Source organism: Mus musculus, chromosome 12 (assembly GCF_000001635.26).
Source record: "Mus musculus strain C57BL/6J chromosome 12, GRCm38.p6 C57BL/6J".
Taxonomy (NCBI): Eukaryota; Metazoa; Chordata; class Mammalia; order Rodentia; family Muridae; genus Mus; species Mus musculus.
The window spans coordinates 29,897,628-29,920,296 of NC_000078.6; the positions used below are offsets into that span (position 1 = coordinate 29,897,628).

The 22,669-nt window shown below is 47.4% G+C and overlaps 1 protein-coding gene and 1 long non-coding RNA gene across 53 annotated transcripts in view; one reads left to right on the plus strand and one right to left on the minus strand.

Annotated features, from left to right (window-relative positions):
• The window catches only part of Myt1l (myelin transcription factor 1-like), a 395,627-nt gene that overhangs the window by 370,038 nt on the left and 2,920 nt on the right, over positions 1–22,669 (plus strand). For 34 of the 51 annotated variants that reach the window (XM_017314969.2, XM_011243819.3, XM_030246582.1 and 31 more), the window contains 3 exons: positions 13,140–13,231; positions 16,607–16,716; positions 22,268–22,411. In XM_017314969.2, coding sequence (XP_017170458.1) covers positions 13,140–13,231; positions 16,607–16,716; positions 22,268–22,411 — 346 coding nt within the window. The remainder of the gene's footprint in view (positions 1–13,139; positions 13,232–16,606; positions 16,717–22,267; positions 22,412–22,669) is intronic. The other 17 variants (XM_030246587.1, NM_001093775.1, NM_008666.3 and 14 more) reach the window with 1 other exon arrangement.
• Positions 13,806–17,665, minus strand: Gm46346. Of its 2 annotated transcripts, XR_001780595.2 has the most exons (3): positions 17,266–17,665; positions 14,465–14,537; positions 13,806–14,347 (listed from the first exon to the last, which is right to left on the minus strand). It is a non-coding gene; the product is annotated as a predicted gene, 46346 (long non-coding RNA). The 2 variants fall into 2 exon arrangements; XR_003950176.1 differs by lacking the exon at positions 14,465–14,537.

Below are 22,669 nucleotides of genomic sequence, written 5' to 3' on the forward strand. Positions count from 1 at the left end.
ATGTGCTTTTTGGATAGCAACCAGATCTTGGGGACCAGTATTTAGCATTTGAATACATAGCAGCACCAGACCAGCCCCCAACAGTGGTATGTTTATGAACTTTGGACAGTGCCAAAATGCCCTTCACAAAGTTCCTCATTCATAACTTCAGCTAATAGTGACATTTTTAAAATGTGAGAAGACCCTTATGTGAGTCATAACACGTTTCTAGCATGGCAAAGACATCCCATACTGTGACTGAAGCTAAGCATCCTTGGTTACAGACGGGCCTAGGAAGAGGTGGGGCATTCTGTATGGCCCAGCCCCCAGAGGAGCTTCTGTCTTAGGTCTGTCCATTTTACTTTTAGTAGCAAGTCTGAGACATGGCTGGGTTGCTGGGTGGGTGGGGTTAACTGCATCGATAAGGCTGCAGTTCACTTCACACAGTAAAATCTAGACTGTGCCTGCTGTTCACAGAGTGTTCTCAAGGCTCCTGAGGGAAGGAGGAGCTCTGGGGCTCAGGCACCATGGAGATGAGAAGCATCCGGAGAAACAGCCTACCCACTTCTCCCCAGAGACACAGCAAGGGTCTGCCTGCTTACCACTTCTTCTGAGTCTCCCCCTCCAAGGTGCATGTCCCTTGGGAACTCCATGGGGCTCAGCATCTTCTTGTCCCTTCCTCACGGTGCTTCTCTCAGCTTGTTACTGATGGAGATGGAGCTGTGGTGTGGAGAAGAAGCACACCATGGCCGTGCTGTGTACATCGTGCTGTGTGCACCGTGCACGGTGCTTGTCACGTCCTCTGTGAAAGGCTCACTTTCACCGTTCTTCTTTTCCACGGGGGCTTTCCTCAAGGGTCCATTTGTGGTCAGAACATCTGACTGTTACAGCTAAATGCCACTGGCAGGGCCAAGGGGCCCACCCATCTGTGTCCTGAGAACCAGTCTAGGCTGCTGGCCACATCATTCCTGGGCCTCTGAATGGCTCTGAATCTGGGATGGTCGTTGTCAAAGCAGCTAACATGAGCCTCTCAGTTCTTTCTAAAAGTAAAGAATGCGCTTAGAGACAAAGGGGAGACTCCCAAAAGGAAGTTAGGAAATAATACTGTAATGTCAGAATTATCAAATATCAATGAAGAAAATCATGGCTTTATAGAGGAGGAAGTGCAGATAGTACAAGCAGAAAAATGACTTTCACTGTCCCTGGCAACCTTAGAGCCCAGCCCTAGCAGAACCAGCCAGACCACGGTGCAATACAGTATATACATAAAGTAAGTTCCATCAAACAAGCATTTGAAAGCTCACCAGGGCCAAGTGCTGTGCAGGGCACAGCAATAAGACATGGCCTCAAGGAGTAACCTCAGAGACGCCCATGAAGGCCCCAGACTCAGGGCAGATAGAGTGAGACACATGCAAAGAAAAGGCAGAGCACAGTTCAGCTTGAAGTAGGGAGCCTGAGTGGAGACTGGAAGCTCCATCGAAAACCCAGGCATTTGAGAACTCTGCCCACCAGGAAAGCAGCCCCCCTCCCCCCTCTGCCTCTCCCCCCTCCCCCCGCCCCTCTCCTGAACAGCAAATGGTGCATCAGCCACTTACTTCAAGAGCAGAGCCAAAGGAGTTCAGGTGTAGCCTACAGAGCTGGGTCTCCAGATGTGCTCTAGAGAAGAGAAGACTAGACTAAGAGGAGTGGCGCTATACAACAACAGGGCAACCCAAACGCCAAAGAGAAAGGTCTCATCCCCAGTGGATTCGGAAGCCAGGACGAATCCAGAAGATGGAAGAGGTCACAGTAGGAAGAATAAAATATGTTGCGGGCTTTAGATGAAGCATAGACTTTATAGCTCCACAGAAGGCATAGAGGACTAGCAGAGGGATAGGAGGCAGAAGGAGTAATGGGGGAATACTGAGGAGGAGGCGATGGGGCCCAGCCACAGCAGGACCAGGAAGACACAGACAGAGCATAGGATACTGAAATGAACTAAAGTTGGGCATATTGGTGAGCACTGGCAATTGTAACAAAATGTTAAATGACGAAAACCATTCTCTACACAATGGAGTCGAAGCCTGAAATTGAAACTGAGCCATTGCCTTGGGGGCTGCTGGTGAGAGCCATTTCCTGGATTGCATTGTCTTCACAGGGTAGAGAGAGAATCTTAAGTCCTCTTTTTATAACACTAATCTTATCAGGTCAGGGCCCACCACCTTACCTCATTTAGCCTTAATGGCCTCATTAAAGAGTCTGTATCCTAATATAGCCCCCATGGAATAGGTTCATGGATGTGGACTTTGTGAGATGGGGAGGCTGCGGATGTAGTTCAGTTGGTGCCGCTTTGACGACATAAACTGGGTGTGGCGGTAAAGCTTCTTTAATCCAAGCACTCGGGTAAGAGAGGGAGGATCGGAAGTTCAAGGTTATCCTCTGCTGTGTATCAAACTCAAAGCCAGCCTAGGATGTATGAGACCCTGACTCCAAATCAAAAGTCAGAAACCACAGTGATGCAAACTGAGGTAGAGATGGATAAGCCACTGGAAGTACATACTGCTCTTGCAGAGAACTGAGTTCAGTTCCCAGCAACCACATCGGGTGACTCCAGCTCTGCGAGACTCAGTATCCTCTTCTGGCCTCTGTAGAGACCTGAAGCCTACAGGCAGTGCAATCCAGGCAATGGTTTTTACCAGCAGCCCCCAAAGCAGTGGCTCAATATCAGTTTCAACACACACACTTAAAACTAAAACTAAATCTTAATTAAAAGTGTGAACTTTGCCTCACACAACCTGAGACTATAAGAGAGGGAAGCTATGGTGGCTTCACCGTAAATGTGTCTTGAGCTTTTCTGTCACTTGAGAGTAGAAATGTCCACTGGACAGCTGGAAATAGGATGAGAGAGATCCCTAGGGAGGTCAGTATCTGGTCACACCTAAGCTTGTGGATTATAAGGAGCAGAAGTAGCAGGGAAGAATGGTTGTCATGACAGCTCTGGAAAACATCTCCTAGCTAGTGGGCTGCTGAGACCAAGGGCAAAATATCAAGGTCGCATCGGCATTGAGACCAGCAAGACCACCAAAAGAGACTAACATTGCAGAGGACACATGGCTAAGAGAGCCTCAAAGCAGAGTATTAAATGATAGTGAAACTTTCAAACTGAAGGAGTTTTAGCGTGCATACTCCTATTATTCTATGAAGGGCTGAGGGTCAAAACAAGACTGGGAAAGGTTTGGTCATTAACAGGGTCAAGGTAGGACAGTGGACATTTCTTAAGTCCAGATCAAAGGGAGGGGAGAGAGTTAAAGGATGAGGGACATTTGTGAGAAGAGGAGATGGGAGAGGGAGAGGGAAAGAGTGGGGACAGGGAGGGAGGGCGGGCGGGTGGGAGGGGGGGACATGATCCAGGGATCAAGTGAAGCCCAGTCTTGGTGGAGATCAGGAAGCCAAAAATGAGGATCAGGGAGCAATGTGAACATCTGTGGGAGCAGCCTAGGTAGGAAAACCTCTAACGAGAGGATGTGGGCATGGGGGGTGGAAAATGAGAGGAGGGACTTCAAGGTGAACACAGTTCCAGTCCAGTTCCTAATATCTGGGTGTATGTTGGGTCCTTCTATCTCCTTCACATCATCAATATCTCTTGGTGCTGCACAGAGCTTTTATGCAGCAAGGAAGGGATCTATAAGGGAAGGACTCAGGTGTTTTAAGACAGGACACTGCTCCCTCTCACCATTCAGAGCTGGGGATCTGTGATGTATAGTAGCCAGGCGAGCTTCACGTGATATGTGCAAGAAAATGGGAGGGAGGAGACAAATGCACGAAGGACCTCTGCCAGGTCTGAACTGGCTGGAGAGCCTCCATCCTCTGGGAAAGCTTCACTGGATCTGGGCAGGAGCAGGAACAGCCAGGGACATGCACACAGCAGCCTATACCTGTAGGGGAAGGATGCAGAAATAGAGGAGGGGGCAGGTAGGCTTCATAACACCTGGAGCCTACTTTCCATGTGTGAATACAGGCAGCTTCTCCATCCCAGGAGTCAACTACTGCAGGTTGTCTGTGTTCATCCCAGGATTCAACTAACAGCAGGTCGCCTTTGTTCTGAGTGTGGATACATTTTTCTACTCATTCTTCTCAAAGCAGCATAGTATAATACCAGTTTTCGCAGCAGTTACATTGTTGTTTTTTGTTTGTTTGTTTGTTTTGTTTTCATTTTTTATTATGTGTATGTCTGTGTGTTTTGGGAAGGGTGGGTTCTGTGCATGTGTGAATGCAGAAGTCGATAGGGTCCAGACATCAGATTCTTTGGACCTGGAGTTTCAGGTAGCTGTGAGCATCACAGTCTAGGTACTGAGGACTGAGCTCAGGTTGTCTGCAAGGGTAGCATGAATGCCTGACTACTGAGCCATCTCTGCAGCCCCTCACACACTCTCTGAAACAGTTGCATTATCCTGAGTAATAGAAATGACTTAGAGGAGAGTTAAGGTGAAAGGCATAGCTCTATGGTAGAAAGCTTGCCGTATGCTTAAGGCCCAAGGTTCAGTTCTCAGCACCATAGAAAAAGAAGTGGGAAGGAGGTTGGGATGCCACATGTGAATATTCCAGCATTTGATAAAAAAGAAGCTGAGTATTTGTGAGTCCGCGTCTGGTTGGATCTTTGAAAACAGTCTCCTCAAATACCGAAGGATGAGCGTCTGCAAAGTAAGTGTTCTTTTTTACTGTCACCTCAGTCGGATTCCCTTATTTACTGTCACCTCAGTGATTCCACAGGGAAACGCAGACGGTCTCCGAAAGTAAAGTTTAGATTCACAATCTAAAGCCAAGTTTTTCAAAAGTAGGACTGATGTTTTCTTTGGAACAGTTGCTCAGCTCTCCCTGGCCCTGGACTAGGCACTAAGTCCTTTGCAGTCTTTCTAGAGTGTTTGTTTGGCTTTCCCAGAACTGTGGCAAAGCAGGCTCCCACTTCTCTCCCCAAATGGCAGGCTAAAAGGCGACAGGAGAGCAAGTTTCAGGTGTCTTCAGTGTTTCCAAGGGTTGTTGCATCCATAGTTGAGAGGGCTGTGGGGAAGTGGTTTGGCTTATACTATTTATGGTAGCAGTGGTTTTGGCTGTGTGGCATTTGTAGTGTTGGTGCTGCTTGTAGCAGTGGTTGTGGTACTCATTCTAGTGGCAATGGTCATGGTTGTGGTGGCTATTGCAAAGTAGGGATTATTCTTGCTATGGTCGTGGTAGATGTAGAAGTTGTGGTTTTGATGGGTTTTGCCTTATTGTGGTTATTATAGGGCCTGGGGTTGAAGTTGTTGTGGTGACTATATCGTGGGAGCTGTGGTTTTGGTTGTCAGGGGCTGTGGAGATGCTGGTTGTGTGTTTGTGATGGTGGGGACTGTGGGGATGGTTGTTGCAGCAGTGGCTGTTGTATAGTTATCACAGTAGCCATTATGGTAGCTATGATACAGTGGTGGTAGCTGTAATATTTATTACTGTAGCAGTTGTAGCTGTGGTACAGTGGTGGTAGTGGTGCTGTTAGTCACCAAAGCAATCACTGCTGCTACCATAACTACCATCAATTCAAAAAGCGGCATGATTCCCACAACCATCAGAGCCATACTCCCTGATGCCTACCATCTATGGCCATACCTGAGCAGTCTCTGCAACAGGGGAACTCTCAATGGATCAATGCCACTGGAGCAAAAGTAGCTTGTATGTCTAGACAGGAAGAAGAAACTGGGAGCATGGGAACACTTTGCAAGAAACCAGATGTGTCACCAGATGGGACTGCACTGATTTCCAAAGGCCACCCAATGTACCAGTGTGCACTGGGAAGTTTCCTTCCATGACTAGAGTGGAAATACCAGAAACTTTGAAATCAGCCCTTTCTAGTCCTAAGGGCTCTGTCACCCCGACCCCCAAGCTTTGTCCACATAAGTCCTTCTCTTCTTGAATTGTTGTCTGATATGGGAAAAGTTGTATTAAGGGTCACACTAACTTGATCTCATCCTTAGAGACCCTATTGTTGAAAACAGTTCTCACCCCTTGGAATCTCAGGTCCCTCTATTTGGAGATCTAGCAATCTAAATACTAAGCCTACCTGAGCCTGAACAGGGAAAAAGAGAAGCAAAGGGGGCTGCTCTTGCTGCCTGTGAGAGTCATGGTTAGGGGCAGCCTGGGAGGACCCAGATGAAGACCTGGCCAGAGACAAGCTCTTGTTCTTTAAGTACAAACACTTGGAGCTGTTCTCAGGGCCTTTGAGTCTTGTTGCTGTGTCCTCTGACACTTTGAACGTCCCTCTATGGTCAGCAACCAGCCTGCCTTGTATAAAGAGACTCTGAGATCACTGAACCCCCTGAACCCATGCAGGGCCACACTTAGGCCAAGGTGTTCAGGTAGTACCCGACTAAGTTGATGAGTCACTCCCCCTTAAAAGGGACCAGCTCTGTCAGTCAAGATTGGAGATACACAAGCACTTGGACAGTGTAGGAAGTTACAGGTACACATTGCCCAGCAGAAAGTTTTATGTATCACCTCTATTGAGAATCCTGGTGACACTCCAAAGACTGATACACACTTGTTCTCACTGGATCTCATGATAACCCTAACATGGCTGATTCTCATAGTGAACCTGCAAAACACAGTGAAGAAAGAGAACACGTCCCACCCACAGACACTGGCACATGTAAAGATGAGACAAGTTCAGGCTCAGCCTCCTGTTGAGCAGCTGAGCTGGGGATGTGGAAATAAGAAATGGAAGAAGAAGGAAAACAAGAACACATGCTGACATTCTCCCACACCCACATGCCTCGGAGGGTGTTGAGGTAAAGGCCAGCTGAAACTCTACCAGGGCAGGTGGGCTCTTGAAGGCTGGGCCACGTGCTTCCTGCACCCTTGCAAAACGAGAGCAGAGAACTTTGGGAACAAGTGCTCTGTAGGCTGCAGACAGGCAATTTCTACAGAAAGCAGGTCCAAGAGTTACAGTGGAGAGGCCCTACCTCCTTCTTGGCCTCAGATTCCAGCTGACCACTCCTATGAATCTGCAGTCTGCCAAGTCCAGTTCTCAGGAAAAGGAGCCTGGCTCCCCACTAGAGCCAGCAGCCAGGCAAAAAATGCTGATGGTCACTGGCACCTATTAGAGGTAACCAGAGCCAAGCACCACAGCCAGTTAAGGAGAGTGCTCCAGTTCTTGACAGAAGCTGAAGCAAACCAACCCAGAAAGGAGAGGGGAATAGAAAACAAATAAACCAACCACACAACACCCAGAAATACCATGGAAGCAAGAGAAATCTTGTTAAGCTTATCATTTGTCATCAGGCAGGAAAGATGGAAAGGGTATTAAAGTCTATTATATTTATAACCCAAGGGGACAGAGAGTAGATTTATCTTTAAGACCTAAGTACAAAGGAAGGATTACGTGTAAAGTTAAGATGCCAAATTGAAGGCATAAATTGTAAAGAGATAACAAAATGGCATAACTATATTTCAGAAGAATGAATGGTTCCAGAGCGTTAGTAAAAACCACTAAAGAGTTCCTGGGGAAGGGACTATAAAAAAACCAGAAATCTGAGAAAATGAAAGAAAGAATATTACCAAAGAAAGCAAGCAAAAAAAGTTCACAGGGTGGAGATCCTGAGCATGTCAAGGGAAGACCTTGTTGAGAAACCAGGAAGTGACTAAAGCTCCCTCATGCTTTCTCCGAGAAATCCTCCCCTAGGAGATACGGATGGGACCCAGGCAAGAAAGGGTTCCTGCACCTGTGATGGGAAGCTTGGTACAGTCATCCAGGCTACTGACCCTGCAGCCTCAGGCTAAGTTCTCTCCCTGGGAACCTGTCTTTTCTCAAAGTCTGCCAGCAAACTTGTCCCTCACCTCTGCTGAAATCAACAGAGGTAGATATTGGTCACTCTAGATATCCTCACAATGACACATAGTGTTAGATTAAACAATAAACCATTAGAAATTGCAACCTTTCCAAGCTGAAATCCAGGAAGAGGGGAGGGCGGAGGGGAGGGGAGGGGAGGGGAGGAGAGGAAGGCCTGGGAAATTAGAAACAGTGGAGTGTCTGTTTCTGAAGCCTCGGGAATTCTCTCCTGTACCCACTGAACGACCCCAGCCCTGTTGTCCCCCAAGCCTGCTCCCCTGTACCTGCAACCACTGCTCTCTAGGCCTCTTCCATAGCCCTTCCAGGTGCTCTCCTTGATAGTGGCAGCTTTACAAGCATCAGAGCACTGTCCTCAACTCCAGTGCCCTCAGCGGATAACTCATGTCTCCAGCCATCAGCCTCTGCCTATCACTCTAATACTGGCCATACCCAAACTCAAGACTACCCAGTTCCACCTCCTCTATACCTGCCCTTACTCAGCAATTAAATACTATAAGACCAATAGCTGCCAGAGTTTCTATCTCTGTTTGAACAAAGGTGTTAGATCCCAAGTGAGGGAGACAGTGGTCAGCCACGTCTGGAGTCCAGATCTTCTAGGAACCCTGCCAAAATCATCTCTCACTCAGGGAGCATGTGGACAGCTACAGAGGACAGAGGACTCAAGCTGGTGCTCAGCACGTGCTGGAGCACAGCATCTTGGACGGGCTGTCAGCCACTACTGCTGCTCTCTATAGGGCCTCCTTTTGTCCGGAGAGTGCTGTTTCACTCAGAACCGCTCCATGGTCTGCTACTGTCAGGTGAATAGATGGGGATGTGAAATTCGACAACCATACCAGACTTTTTTCTTAAGACTGGGCATCTCTGTAGCCCAGGCTGATCTTGAGGCCTGCTTCATGTGTGACTATGCCCAACTCCTAGCAAGGTTCTAGACACTCTGATGGTGTTTCTATGATCACTGTTGCTCAGTAACTCCACCAGTGACCTCTTAGATGAACACCAGTCTCTTTAGTGTCCCCAAGTTTTGGAAGGAGTATTTGTTTATGAGACTGAGGAGGCTGGCAGGGTTTCCATAGACTGAAAAGGCTAAGCCACTTAGGGAGCAAGAACCTGCATCTGGGTGGATGATCACACAGCAATGTTATATAACATGCAAAATGGTAAAGGCTCGTGGAAGAGAGATGTCTCACACAGACAATGGATGCTGGCCCCATCTCTGGAAGCCTCTAGAAGTCTGAATCTAGGAAAACCTGGTTTTGCTGAGCAAACCCTCGTCTTGCATGTTTCCCTGGGCTTTCTTCCAGATCTCGTGTTTGCTCCTCATGATCATGTCCTGCCCACTTTCATCATACACACCCTTGGAAGTTTAGCTCTCCATGTGCAGCTGAAGGTTCTCCAGGAAACTAATGGCCTGATAAAGACTGGGGACCTTCTTTCCCCCTTGTGCAGCCACTGAAATCCTTGCTGTGTCCTTAAATGATGTCTGGTGCCAGATGTGTGGGACCGCGGGCAAGGAGGAATGGGGAAATGGGCATTGAGTATGGGTTCCCCAGAATTTCTCAATACTGAAACTACAAATCAAAGCCCAGAAGCCACCTGTCTTTACTAGAAAGAGCTTCCACAGCAGACTGTGTGAGCTCCTTTGCTTGGAACTTACCTTCTGTGGCATGGAGGCTGCCTATGTGTTCCTTCCCTGAAGCTGATGGGTATGGATCCCTCAGTATCTCAAGGTCAGTCTGGCCCACTGCTAGGCAAAGAGGAGACTGAGCGAGTAACCAGCAGATGGCAGCATGTCTGCAAGGAATCAGTCACTACCCAGAGGTCTGAGCTAAGATCAGGGCTCAATTCCAAGTTTGACCCATAAGGAGTTGCACTCATAGGTTTGGAATGACAGGAACTGAATGAGCTATTTGAGCAGGATGCAGCATTCTTTGGGTCTATTTCCTGATACAGTTTCCCAAACTCCCACCCAGGCTTCACCTCCTTAAGTAACGCTGTTATTTACCCTTCCCGTCAGGTGGATTTATTCACTGAAGACAGAGAAGCAACATAAAATTGTTATTTCTAGGACTTCTGCTCAGTTCAATGTGAGACGGCAGTTTTTATTTGCCTTTTGTTTCCCCTTACAACTGTACAAAGGAAGAGTTTTGGAATTCTGGGCAGTGAATACCTGAGACCTAGACTGAGGCCGTGTAGCCCAGAATGCATCTGGCTTTCTCCTAAGAACTACAAAGAGTTAAGAAGGCTGGAGCTCTACTTCAGGGGTCCTTGAACCAGCTGCTGATAGACAGAGCCGCTGGGCAGCACTTAATATCTGTTGTGGTGAAGCAGTGTAGGTCAGACCCGGGAACTCACTAGAAAGGGGTTCTATAATCCTCATCGGAGAGAAAACAGGTAAAACTGGAGACATTCTCATGAGTGGAATCCAGATCAGACATTATGAAAGCACAATCTTGAGGGAGAAATGTCATCTGGTGTCATTTTTCCCCATCATTGACTACATGCAATTTTACCAAAGTCTGCAAAAGCACTCTTGAGATCCCTGGTGTGGTGTGCTCTTGGTCTAGAAAGAGCCTGAGATGCATAGGTGTGATGTCTGGGGATGTGATCCCTGAGCTGCAGGTATTCTTGGGTTGAGAGCAGCAACCTGAGCTGGGTGGAGACTGTGCTGGCTGGAGGCTTCCTGAAGCACATGCTTCTATTTAATAGATAATGAGGTGAGAAAAGTTGGGTGCTCAATACACAGTGCTGGAGCAGAAATATAAGACCTGAGAGTATCATGGGTAAATGAAGAAATGCAGAGCGGAGACACCAGTGTGCAGACCTTAAGCTGACAGTGTGGACATTTAGGAACCATGGGTCTTGAGCTGAAGAAGTGATCTGGGGTCCCAGAAGCATTGCACAGGATGTGTATGGTTTGTTGGATTCAGCCCAAGTAAAGCCCTGCAGCTCCATTAAGGGACGGACACATGGGCCCCAGGGATGGTGACTGTGAAAAACAACATGTAGCTTAGGATCCTTCCTGTGGCAACAGCCCGGGTACAATGTGAGGAAGGGCGGCAGGCCTCTGGAACCCAGTCCTCCACATTCTGAAGCTCTCTGCCCAACTTCCCCACCTCTGAAAATCTGCCGCAAGAGTGGCCAGAGGCTTTCCTGGGAAAGGAATAGTGGCCATATTTTGGGGGATGCATTCTCTGTGGGGCTGGGCCAGGCCTGAGGCTGGAGCAAAGTGCTGTTCTGGGAAGCCCAGATCTGGGAATGTATGCAGGAGGCTCAACCAGCTCCCCATGCCCACAGTCATGCCCAACTTGCCCTGGGAATGGAGGTGAGTCCAGGTATACCCTCTTCGGAAAACAGCAGTCCAGAAGCTCCCATTTCAGTTACCTGACTAGCACAGGCAACTGAGCAATGTGCAGAAGCTCCTGCAGTCATTACATGTGATACCCAGTCCTAACCTGACCTCAGCTCTCCATTCACGAGTAAACTAGTCCAGATCTATACAACACATGCCCCTTGCTGGATCCTAGCTGACAGCTAACAGAGATCCTACAGACCATACTATGGCAGAGGACTCTTGTCCCTGGGATATTATGCATATTACATTGGCACACCAAATATTACATGTATATTGTGAGCAAAGCTGTAAACAACACCCTACCCCAGCAATTCGGCTCATGTCTGAGCTCAGCATGATTATATACAGAAATGATGCTGATAATGTGAATTTGAGCAAGAAGCTACTACAGAGCCTGGCTGTAGGAGACTTCTGTTATTTCAGAGTGAGATCCTTCTAATTGTACAAAGAAAATCTGACGGTAAAGCAGTTGTGGCATCCCATGACAATGGCCTCACTATCTCATGTTTGCACAAGTACAACATGGTACACTTGCTTGTACAGATCACCTCTGTTGCATTTAGCAAAGCATACGAAGGGGCCATGGGAATAGGACTGTCTGTTCCATGTGAAGCCCCAGCAGCAGGGAAGGCTGTGTGGAGGTGGGTTTTCAGGAGCAAAACATGCCAAAAGCAGTCTCCTGCCTTCATGTCTCCTGGTAGCTGCAGGCAGCCTCCCAAGAGGGGGAACTCTGGGCAATGGACTTAGTCTGGGTTTATTTCCAGGGGGAGAGAAGTGTGCTTTGTTTTGTTTCCCAAGCGGTCTCATATAGCCACAGATGGCCTTGAACCCTTTTTGTAACTGAGACTTTTCTTGAATTCGTAATTCTTCTGCATCTACCTCCCAAGGGTATAGCATAGGCATGTGTCAATGTACCCATGCCCACATGAGAAGGTTTTACTCCGGGGAAGGGGTCAAGGCTGTGGAGGTGAAAACTTGGGTCACACCTGGGTAAATTGGGGGTGCAGAGAAAGGGGAATGCTAGCATTCAGCTTGCTTCCTCCTTTTAAACCCCTTTTTAATTAGTCTAGAGTCCTGGTGTATAGAATTGTATGACCCACATTTGGAATAGCTCTTCCCTCCTCTATAAAAACTCTTGAGGAATAACCTCAAAGACACAACCAGAAGTGTAATTTCTAGACAATTCCAAAGCTATCAGGTGATGATGCAAAAGCACATTACATTTCATCAGGGGCCATCTGAAAACCTGGCTGAGTAACAGGTCTGCTTTCAGAAATATTGGTGACGTTATTGTAGCTGACTTTATACCTGCCTCCATCCCAAACAGTGAAGGGGGTCATGCTCACTAAAGCTGGGTAGAACATTCCTACTTTACTTTGTTTCCATCAGATTGAACCTAGTTGTTGTCTAAGTTTGATGCTATTCACAAGAAGTAAGCTTTTAAGGAATATAATCGCTCCATAAAGGCTGCCAATAGCTCTGTGAGTTACACCATGAAAAGCATGTGTTCCCTTGTCTCATATTCTTGTTCTGGAGACCCCATCCCAGAGGCCACACTAAGTACACCCCCATGGCCAGCCCATGAGCATGCTTATTTTATATACATATAGACCATGTTGCCCTTGTATGTATGTGCTGGCACACAGCACCACGGATCTGCATTTCTTTTTTTTCTTTTTTTTTTTTTTTTTTTTTTTTTTGGAGACAGGGTTTCTCTGTATAGCCCTGGCTGTCCTGGAACTTACTTTGTAGACCAGGCTGGCCTCGAACTCAGAAATCCACCTGCCTCTGCCTCCCGAGTGCTGGGATTAAAGATGTGCGCCACCACGCCCGGCTCCGGATCTGCATTTCTTAACCTACTAATTGAACTGATAAACACTCTGAGATACCTCGCCTGTCACTGCAGGGCTTGGGCTCTCTTAAAGCTCATGGCTAACAGTCATCTCTTATCAACAGCTTGTCAGGATGTCCAAGAGCCACATCAGCAATGAAGAAAGCAAAGCTGTCTGGAGAACAGATGTTGACTATCAAGCAGCGAGCCAGCAACGGTAACTACACCCTGGAGTCCCCAGCACTCCTACTGGTCAGAGACCAGCAATGGTAACAACATCCTGGGTCATTCCTGCTGGTTAGAGAGGTCAGATGTCACTGTATGCCAGTTCTGTATCAGTGACTTAGCCCAGTGTTTTGAGATCACAGAAGCAGAGTTCATTAGGCCCCACCCACATCCTATGTCCCATGTCCCAGGATCTCCAGCACTGGGTCAGCATGTTCACCAACAACCAAGGCACTCTCTTTCTTCCTCTCTCTTTGGGCTCTTACTGCTAAGTCTATAATCTAGGAGCAGCTTTAGAGCACAGAGGACAAAAGACAAGAATAGCAGCCTCCTTCCTGTCTTCTCCTGTCTCAGCATGTTCAATAATGGAGTGTCTTGAATTGATCTTCAAAGTTTGTCCAGTTCAAGAGTAGAGTCCCTACTGCTAGTGATTGGCTACTATGTAAATACAGAGTTTACCAAGGAAAATCAGAAGTCCTGGGAGGATTTTGTAAGTAACAGCTAGCCATATTAGCCCACAGTGGCACACTCCACAGTCTATTCTCATGACTCTTAGATCCCATATGCATAGTTTCGCCAGTAGCTAAAATTCATTTGCAAACACAGAGTCAATGCTATGACACCTTTGGAGTTGTCTATAGCCAAGTGCAAAGAGAAGCAGTAGCTAAGTGCAAATGGTGGTCCCAGCCAAGATGAAGGGATGCTCTGCCCTATCGTCTTAGGTCTCAGACTGTAAATGAGTCTTGTCGGGAAATAGCTGCATGCTTTCTTTGTGTATCTGCTCCTGATTTTCTTGTAGAAACAGGTTCCCCAGCCTAGAGGTCAAGCACTGTCTAGTGTCTCTGAGAGCATGAAACCATGGTGTTTCTTGCAGAAGACAGGATTGTATAGGGATGCCTTCTTCAGGGAACATTAAGGTGCTTCGGTATGTGGGTTTGGTTTTGGCCCATGGACAAAGGAGTCTTTGTTCAAGAGCACCTAGAACAGGGCTGGGGAGGTAGCTCACTGGGCCAAGTCACTGCTCTTCAAGCATGAGGACCTCTATTTGGATCCCCAGGACCAAGTGGAGAAAGGCCAGTGGTGGCAGCATGATCCTGTAACACTGGAGCTGTGGGTTTAAGAAGAAACACATAAAACATGTCAGTTATTGAGAAGCTGACCAAAACCAGATGTCAGAGGCTGGCAGCACCTCCTATATCCCCAATACCCATGGCTCAGCACTCACCCAAGCTGGTTCCAGTAAGAGACACATGGCTCAGCACACACCCAAGCTGGTTCCAGTAACCAGCAAGCAGAATCTGTGAGTAAGATTAGTGAAGTGGTATGGGCATCCCTACCAAGAAGTTCTACCTCTACTCTCAGCACACAAACCCAGAGTCACCCTGAACCAGAAAGGTAGAATCCCAGGTCTCCTTTGCATAACACATCCTAAATCAGAGCTCTGGGTGCACTTCACATGTAGAGGCCATGGCTGAGAGATCCTCACATCAAACTGCTAGATGTATGCCTCCTGCACTAAATGTAAGGTCAGATCCCAGACCTTAAGTTATAACTGGTTAGTGGCCTTCTCCTTGAACCCTAGCTGAAGGCCAATTGCAGTACGCACATATATGAACTCTAGTCATGCCTTTCTATCTGTCATATTATTTAATATCCTAAAGATAGTAAAGTGCCTGGAGAAGCCTGTTCTCTGCCAGGGACAGATATAAATACTAACATGTGGCCTATCAGTCTCCAGAGATATACCCATATATGTGATGCAAGCTTAGAGACTTGCGGTACTATGACCCAGTGTCTAAGGGATATGGAGATCAACTAGAGTCTCTGTTTCCCAGAAGCCCTTGGACCCATCTGAACGCTCTTTCCTTAGAGCCTTATACAGTCAGCATAAAGAGCTTGCTTTGAGTCACCTGCAGGCAATCCCTACCACCGTCTTGCCCACTAAGCCAAGTTTCCTGACATAAAGAAGATAGGCACTAAACTCAAAGCAGGCAGCAAGGTACTTAGCATTGCATCTTATGGACCACCTGTAGGGCCAAGGCAAGCACCTCTTAGTAGGTTGCTCTCCATCTGTACCCACTGTATACTCTTTAGTGCAGGAGGTAGCCTTGAGACAAAGGTCAGTTCAATGGAGGAGAGAATGAAGACAATCCAGGGACAAACACACATGTCCCAACTCAGGGGGTAGCCATGAGGTAAAGGTCAGTTCAATGAAGGAGAGAATGAAGATGCTCCAGGGACAAACATGCATGTCCTAGAGGAGGAACAGCTCGCACTGGACAGCCTGTCAAGACAGAGTGGGCAGCCAGCTCTCAGCTTCAATCTTCTATCCCTCAATCCCTCCCTAGCTTTATTACCCTCTATTATGGCACAACAGTTTTGTTTTGTTTTGTTTTCTACCCACTAAAAGCAACTCCTAAAGCTCAACTCCCACAGACCTATCTCTTTCTCTTCTCTGCTAGAACTTTTGGCCCAATACCACCTCTCTTCAGCCAGGCTTCATAGTATTTTGGGGTATCTCTGGCCCCCATCTGGGCCCATTGGTCTGCAAAGCTTAAAAACAGATTCTGCAAGGCCTGGCCTACTGCATTCTTGCCCATTGATCTGCAGAAGGACCCCTCACTGGGGAAGGTGACCAATGCTACCCATAAGCCCAGCACTGTCATATTTGACGATAATGGCCGTTGTACTTCATGTGTCCTCAACCATGTAAAACCAAATATCCCCAAACAAGAGAATTCTCGTCACATTGCTATTGGTGATACCAAGTTGTCAGCAGCAGAACACAGCAGAGCAGATGCTGAAAATGGCCTTTGTAAACACAGGTAGTTAGCCACATAGCTTGGGAGCCACTTAGGCACTTGACTATTGGCAGGTGCTGGCCTGGACTGCTCAGCCCAAGATATCCAGGTTCATCCCGACTTCTGAACAAGTCTGAAGTCAGATTCTGTTGGGACTCATCTTGGAAGCCTGATGTACTCATGATGACAGAACAGAAGTGAACATGGGAGGGTGCTAAGTGTAAGAAGTGGGAAGGAGTTTATTTAACTTGTTGAACCAAGGGTCAGCAAAGCAACGTCTGTCCAGAGTCAAAGGACCAAATCCTGAGGTTCAGGGCATTCATCCTAGAGCTCTGACCGGTCAGTACCAGGGCTCTTTGTACAAGATCTTCATCTTCCCTAAGTGCCTTGGTTATCAGGCAGGCAGGGGTGGGGAAATGAAGACATACAAGCCATGACTCTTTATAAACTCAATGATACATTTCCCAAGAAAATGAAACTAAATGGAAAAACAACAGATAACATGGTATTTCTGCTGCAATCTTTTTAGACTCTGTGGCCCTAACATTATAATTTTGCCTTTACAGGTATAGAAAATGATGAAGAAATCAAGCAGTTAGATGAAGAGATCAAGGAGCTTAATGAGTCCAATTCCCAGATGGAGGCTGACATGATCAAACTCAGAACTCAGGTAACAGTTTGTGAAGCCGCAATTCTAGCTCCAGTGTGGAGCCCTGCTTCTTGTTCCTCTGTGGTTGCTGCTCCTGCTGTCATGGAGGAGTATCCCTGTGTGCCTAAGCTGGCATAGAATTCCTGTGAGCCTGCTGTATCTGCTTTCAGAGCATGGAGCTTACAGGCCTACGGCAGCATGCCTGGCTCCAGTTCTAGCTCTAGTGTGAAGCTTTTCATTCCAGTTCTCACATAGTCTCAAATCTCATACCAAGGTCAGACTGGAGTTCTAATCCTGTGATGATGCCTCAGTTCTAGTGTTAGCAATTCAGCCCCAACTCTGGGTCTGTTGTGGAGCATCTAGTCTGGCTTTAATAAGAAGCCTCTTCCCTGTTCTGGTTGTACTGAAGCGCTGTTGCTTAGAGAGGGACTGCAATCAGCTCCTGCCCCAGAGAAGTGTGCTTTCCTTGTTTTCCACTTCTCCCTGTTTGTTCCCCCACTGGGTGACTTTCCCTTCTACAGAATCGTTGCATGGAAATATTTGTTATAGCACAGAGGCCATGGGTTGTCCACCTACCTTTGTGTGCTTCTGTGTTCAACCAGGCCATTGGTGAATAGTCATTCCCATAGGATCAGCTGGTCTATGAAAGGTAGAAGGTGTGAGCTTTCTCTCAAGGTGTTTAGGCCCTTGTGTTATTGGATCATTTTGCATCCGTCTATAGCAGTAGTGGAAGCCCTAATATTTCTGAGATGCATTGCCTGTTGCCTGTGGCCCCAAGCATGTGGGCTGACAGGAAGCTGATCTTGGATTTCGATGTGAGTTCTCAGGGGTTTGTGGCCAACTGGGAAGGAGAAGGAGACGCGTCTTCTTGGGACACTCCCAGGAGTATCAACTAACAGAGGGGTCCTGCATGACAGTCACTATGGCACTTATTGTGGCAAGTGTCACCATGGATACACATGACATGCCATGTCCACTCGGCTCCTGGGTGAAGCACACAAGGCCACTTCATACTCCTGGGCTACACACTAACAGAGGACTTGAGGCAAGCCAGAGACAGGTTAAGGCTGAAGTCATTTCTGTCAGGATCACACAGGAACCAGGAATAGAGAAAGTCACAGCCAGTGCCCAGAGCTGTGGTTCTACCCAGGTGACTGGAGTTGTGCTCAGGAAGAGCCCAGACTTAACTTTGGCAGAGAACTGGACAGTGAAGCCTAGAACTTAAAGGGAAAAGTACATGCGAGCATTTCTCTGTCTCAAATACTTGCTAATTAAAAATTCCTTCCCCTGCCGTTCTGAGCACTGCCATGCACATTAATCTGTTTCTGTTGCTGATGCATGCAGTGCTATAGAAGAGCATGGTGTGAAGAAAGCAGGTCCATTGTCACTCATGGGTCTGGAGATCCAAGGCAGGGGCCAGCCTTCTTACTGATAGAATCCCCAGATGGTATGTCCTATCACATGGTGAAGGACAAAGTGTAGGGCATACCATCTGGGGATTCTGTCAGTAAGAAGGCTGTGTGTGTGTGTGTGTGTTAGTTAGTCTCTTTTCCTCCTATAAAACCACCAGGCTTCTAACATCCTCCTTGTGTCCACCTTGATGCCGCTGACCTTTTCTAATGCTGATCACCCACTCAGGCTCCATTGCTAATATCAATAATTAGATCTAAGTTTTCACCCTTATCACTCTTCACATCACAGTTGGTATTAACTGTCAGCATGTGAAGCCCAGGGACACTCAAATCCCATCCAAACCATGGTACCTTCTCTAATCAGAGACCACTGGTGTTAAATATCTAATATGTTCAGTTCACTGTCCACTGTAAGAATTCACTTTGAGGAACAAATCGTCCTGTTTCCATATGAGCAGGTGAGCCTAGCATTTGGTTATATAATTGAGCAGTGTTTCTGGTCAACTTGGTACAACCAAGATGACTTTTATGAGCCTGGATATCTTAAACGTTCCTGTGCTTTGCAGCTTTATACAGAAAGGACTCTTAGTAGGACTTTGGACCTATACAAACTTGGGTCAAAGATCCTGACTGCTCAGATAACTCTCTAGGAAAGGAAAATGACCAAAGACAAAGTACACTTCACCTCAATTCAGTTGTACTTAATGCAGCATAGGTATTGGAGCTCAAGGTATTTTGAGCGCCCAGCTGGGCACTCCCAGAACTTGAGTCTCAATTGACCAAGTTAAATACAACAGGTCCCATCCAGTCCAACTCAGTTCTCACCCACTGTATGTGACTTTTGAGAACTTACACAGTGACTCAGGCAGAGAGCTACGAAAATGATCTGAGCACACCTGGACCAAGGGAAACCTGGACAGAAGGTGAATATATGCCTGATAAAGAACAAGAAAGAGGAGACAAGACTCATGGAACAGGCATGGGAGGAAAGTAACATGGATGTAAGCTGCCACTGGGTGGTTGTTCTATGGCCCAGGAGAAAGTGGGTAGGCCATGGGTGATCATACGGGAACATTGTAGTACAGAAAATATAGGAGCAGAAGGAGGGGAGTTCAGATTACAGGCCGAAAAGAACTGCTCGCCTGTGGTCACCAGTTGGGCTGAGAAGCTTGGCTGAGGGGGGAGAAGAGAAAGAGATGCTAGAACATTAACGAGAATCATAGCCTCAGAGCAGACTGCTAATGAGAGATTACCTGCCATCTGGCCCTGTCCTTTCTAGCCTTGCCTTGGCTAAGTTGGCAGGTGTCAGCCCTGCAGCTGCTCTTCAGCTCCTGTGTTTCAGTGCTACTTGTCAGATTGTGGTTTCGTCTCTCTGTGATCTAAAACTCTCTGTAACTCAGTGTAGACCCTAAACGCCTCTCTCGATCCCACTTCAGTGTCATGTGGTGGTAGATGCAGAGGAGCACATTACTATGGAGCTTTCCCCAAGTCTTGCTCCCCCAGTGACCTCATACTTGGTATATGTCCCCCCATCCTGTACATCTTCTGCATGTGTGTGTGAAGGAAGCCACACCGGCTTTGAATCTCAGCAGCCAGCAACCATAGAACAAATGATCTGGTGTCCGGACCCCACAGCCTGTGCCATAACAGTTCTATTCCAGGTGAAAGTGGCACAAGACTCTAGCAGCTGCCTTATAGCTCTGTACGGTACTGTGCATGAGTTAAACACTGTGAATGCATCACAGGATGATGTCATCCTTTTGGGTTTACAGTAGCCATTGAAAGAAGAGTCTCACATGTCTCGCAAAACTGGGCCATGAACTGTCTTTGGTCTTAATAACTCCTGACAGAGGCCATCCTAGAAAACAGTTAGGCTGGAGGCAGATGGAGCCAGTCAGACAGGCAGACATGAGACTTGCTCAGCAAGAGTGTGCTTACCCTTTGAAGAACTCCATCTTGGTTATCCTCATAACCTTTGATCATGATCACAGAGGATCTGAGGGCCCCTAGAGTTCAAACCCGTGGTACCTGGGTAAAGAGCCAGTGTTCTTCCCCAAGGCCCAAAACAGGCACATTCTGACCCAGTCCTCAGCCTGCAGCCTGGCTCTAGAGGTGGTACAGGCTCTCTGCAGACCACTGCTGAGGAACAGGGCTTTTAGAAGCCTGGGTGGAGGTAGAGATGCCCTCTGTATACTCTTCCTGTAGCACTATGCCTGCGAAAATGGCCACACTATGTTCAATGGCTTTGACACCTTCAGTGGAATTAAGTACCCTAGAAAAACAGAAATCTTGCTGCCAGTGTATGTAGAGGCTCTTGTTTACCTAAAGAACAAGAAAACTATAAAAATAAGGAAAACAACTAGGGAAGGCAGGGCTCCCTAGCTTGAGTGGACTTCCAGGTTCACAGTGCCTTAACACAGGCCTTGGGCATGCAGATCTGAGTTCACAGGAGAAAATGAATTCTGGGCCCACTTGGAAGTTGGAAAGTCAGATAGTTGAGAGGAAGAAAGCCAGGCCGTGAGACTGAGAGAGCCCCACAATTCTATGTCTGTGTATCCAGACACCCTCTAAATGTCCCACTCACTATTCTGAGTGGTCTAGGTATCCTTCTAAGTGGCCCGGGCCCATCTGAATGGCCTAGGACTAGGTGGGTTACTCCATACCTGGAGACTGAAATTTCTAGGCCACACTTGCAGCTCAAGGTCCTCTAATTGGGACTTGCACTGGAGTTTTCTACAATCCCCATAGTTTCCTTCACTGATGCTTAGTGGCATTGACACATGAGGGTTTTTTTGTCTTGAAAACAGGGTAGCTCTATAGATTCTTCTTGGAGGGTGGATGCTCCTCACAGCTCCTGGAAATGACAGGGTAACTTTCGCTAGAAAGACCCTTTAGCCCTACCTTTAGACACATGAGTGGGAAATGCATGTTAGAGGGGGAAATTATCTGAAATAGCCCTATGAATGCTGGAAACCACTATTCATTTAAGAGGAAAAGAGTAAAGAGGAGAGATGGGGGCTGGCACGGGCTTCTGAAACCTCAAAGCTTATCTCCCCCACTCCCCCAGTGATATAGCTCCTCCAAGACCACACCTCCTCCAACAAGACCACACCTCCTAATCCTTCTCAAGCAGTGCCACTCTCGGGTGACTTCAAATATGGGAGCCTGTGGGGCCATTCTTACTCAAACCACCACGGGTGGAAACATTAATTTGACAGAAAAAATGCTAGAGGGTTGACCAGGATGTACAGGGGAGGAAACCATATGGCATCAAGAGATCCCCCAGTAGGACGAAAAGAATCATGTTCATTCAGTGGAGAAGTCCCACTAACACTGCTGCCCTGCTCAGTGTCTCTTCATAGGCCCTGCCTGTAGATGAGAGGTGAGAGCCTGGAACTTAAACCAAGTGCAGGTAAAGGATAACAAGCAAAGGAGTCAAGTAGAGAGTCAGGGGAACACTCAGGAGACAGGAGCTCAGTGTATGGGGCACACGCAAGTCTCCAGCTCTCCCAGACTTCTTAGAACAGTGTGTCTTACCCTGTGGGTCGAGACCCTTTTGGAGATCAAATGAGCCTTTCACAGGGTTGCCTAAGGCCATCAGGAAACAAAGATATTTGCATGATGATTCATAACAGTACTAAAATTACAGCTGTGAAGTAGCCACAGGGATAACTTGATTGGGATCACCACACGTGAGGAACTGTATTATAGGTTACAGTGTTAGGGAAGGTGAGAACCACCATCTTAGGAAAAGGAAGCTGAACCAAGAGACCAGTCAGAGCTCTACCTGCATACATTTACTACTCACCTGCAGGGACCCAGAGCGCCTGTCACGGCAGACTGTAACACCACAAAGAGAAATTAACATCATCAATGTTAAAGAACTAACATTATTCCCCACAGGACACAGGGGCAGATGGGGCAAATGAGAGCATCCAGACCCGAGAGCCTTCAATGACGAGAGAGCAAGCAGTCAGTCAGAATACCTCCATGGTCGCTGTAGCTAGTACCATGTGTTCAAATATAAAGAATCAAAGACACAAATTCAGGTCCCCAAGGTGCAGCCTCTGCTTGAGCAGAAAGCTTCTGTCCTTGTCCCCTCAGCCGGTGTGCACGCTCCCAACAGCCAACCTCATGTTACATGTCACCCATATGTGTGATTTCAGATCACCACAATGGAGAGCAACCTGAAGACGATTGAGGAGGAGAACAAAGTCATTGAACAGCAGAATGAGTCGCTCTTGCACGAGTTGGCCAACCTGAGCCAGTCCCTGATCCACAGCCTCGCCAACATCCAGCTGCCTCACATGGTAAGTCACTAGGCGTAGGTGAGCGCCTCGGAGCCTCCGCAGTCCACCTCACTGAGTAGATGTCTGTGTCATTGTCTGTGGTCCTTCAGCTTTTGGTTGTTTTTGGTCACCACCCTGAAACCATACCGTTAACCACTAGAAACATTGGTGGGGCTGATCGCATAACGTTAAGTGTGCTCTGAGTAGGCCTGTTAAGTATTATGGAAACAGTGGCTCTATGCTATGATACTGTTTTATGCTTTTGTGAATATACTATTC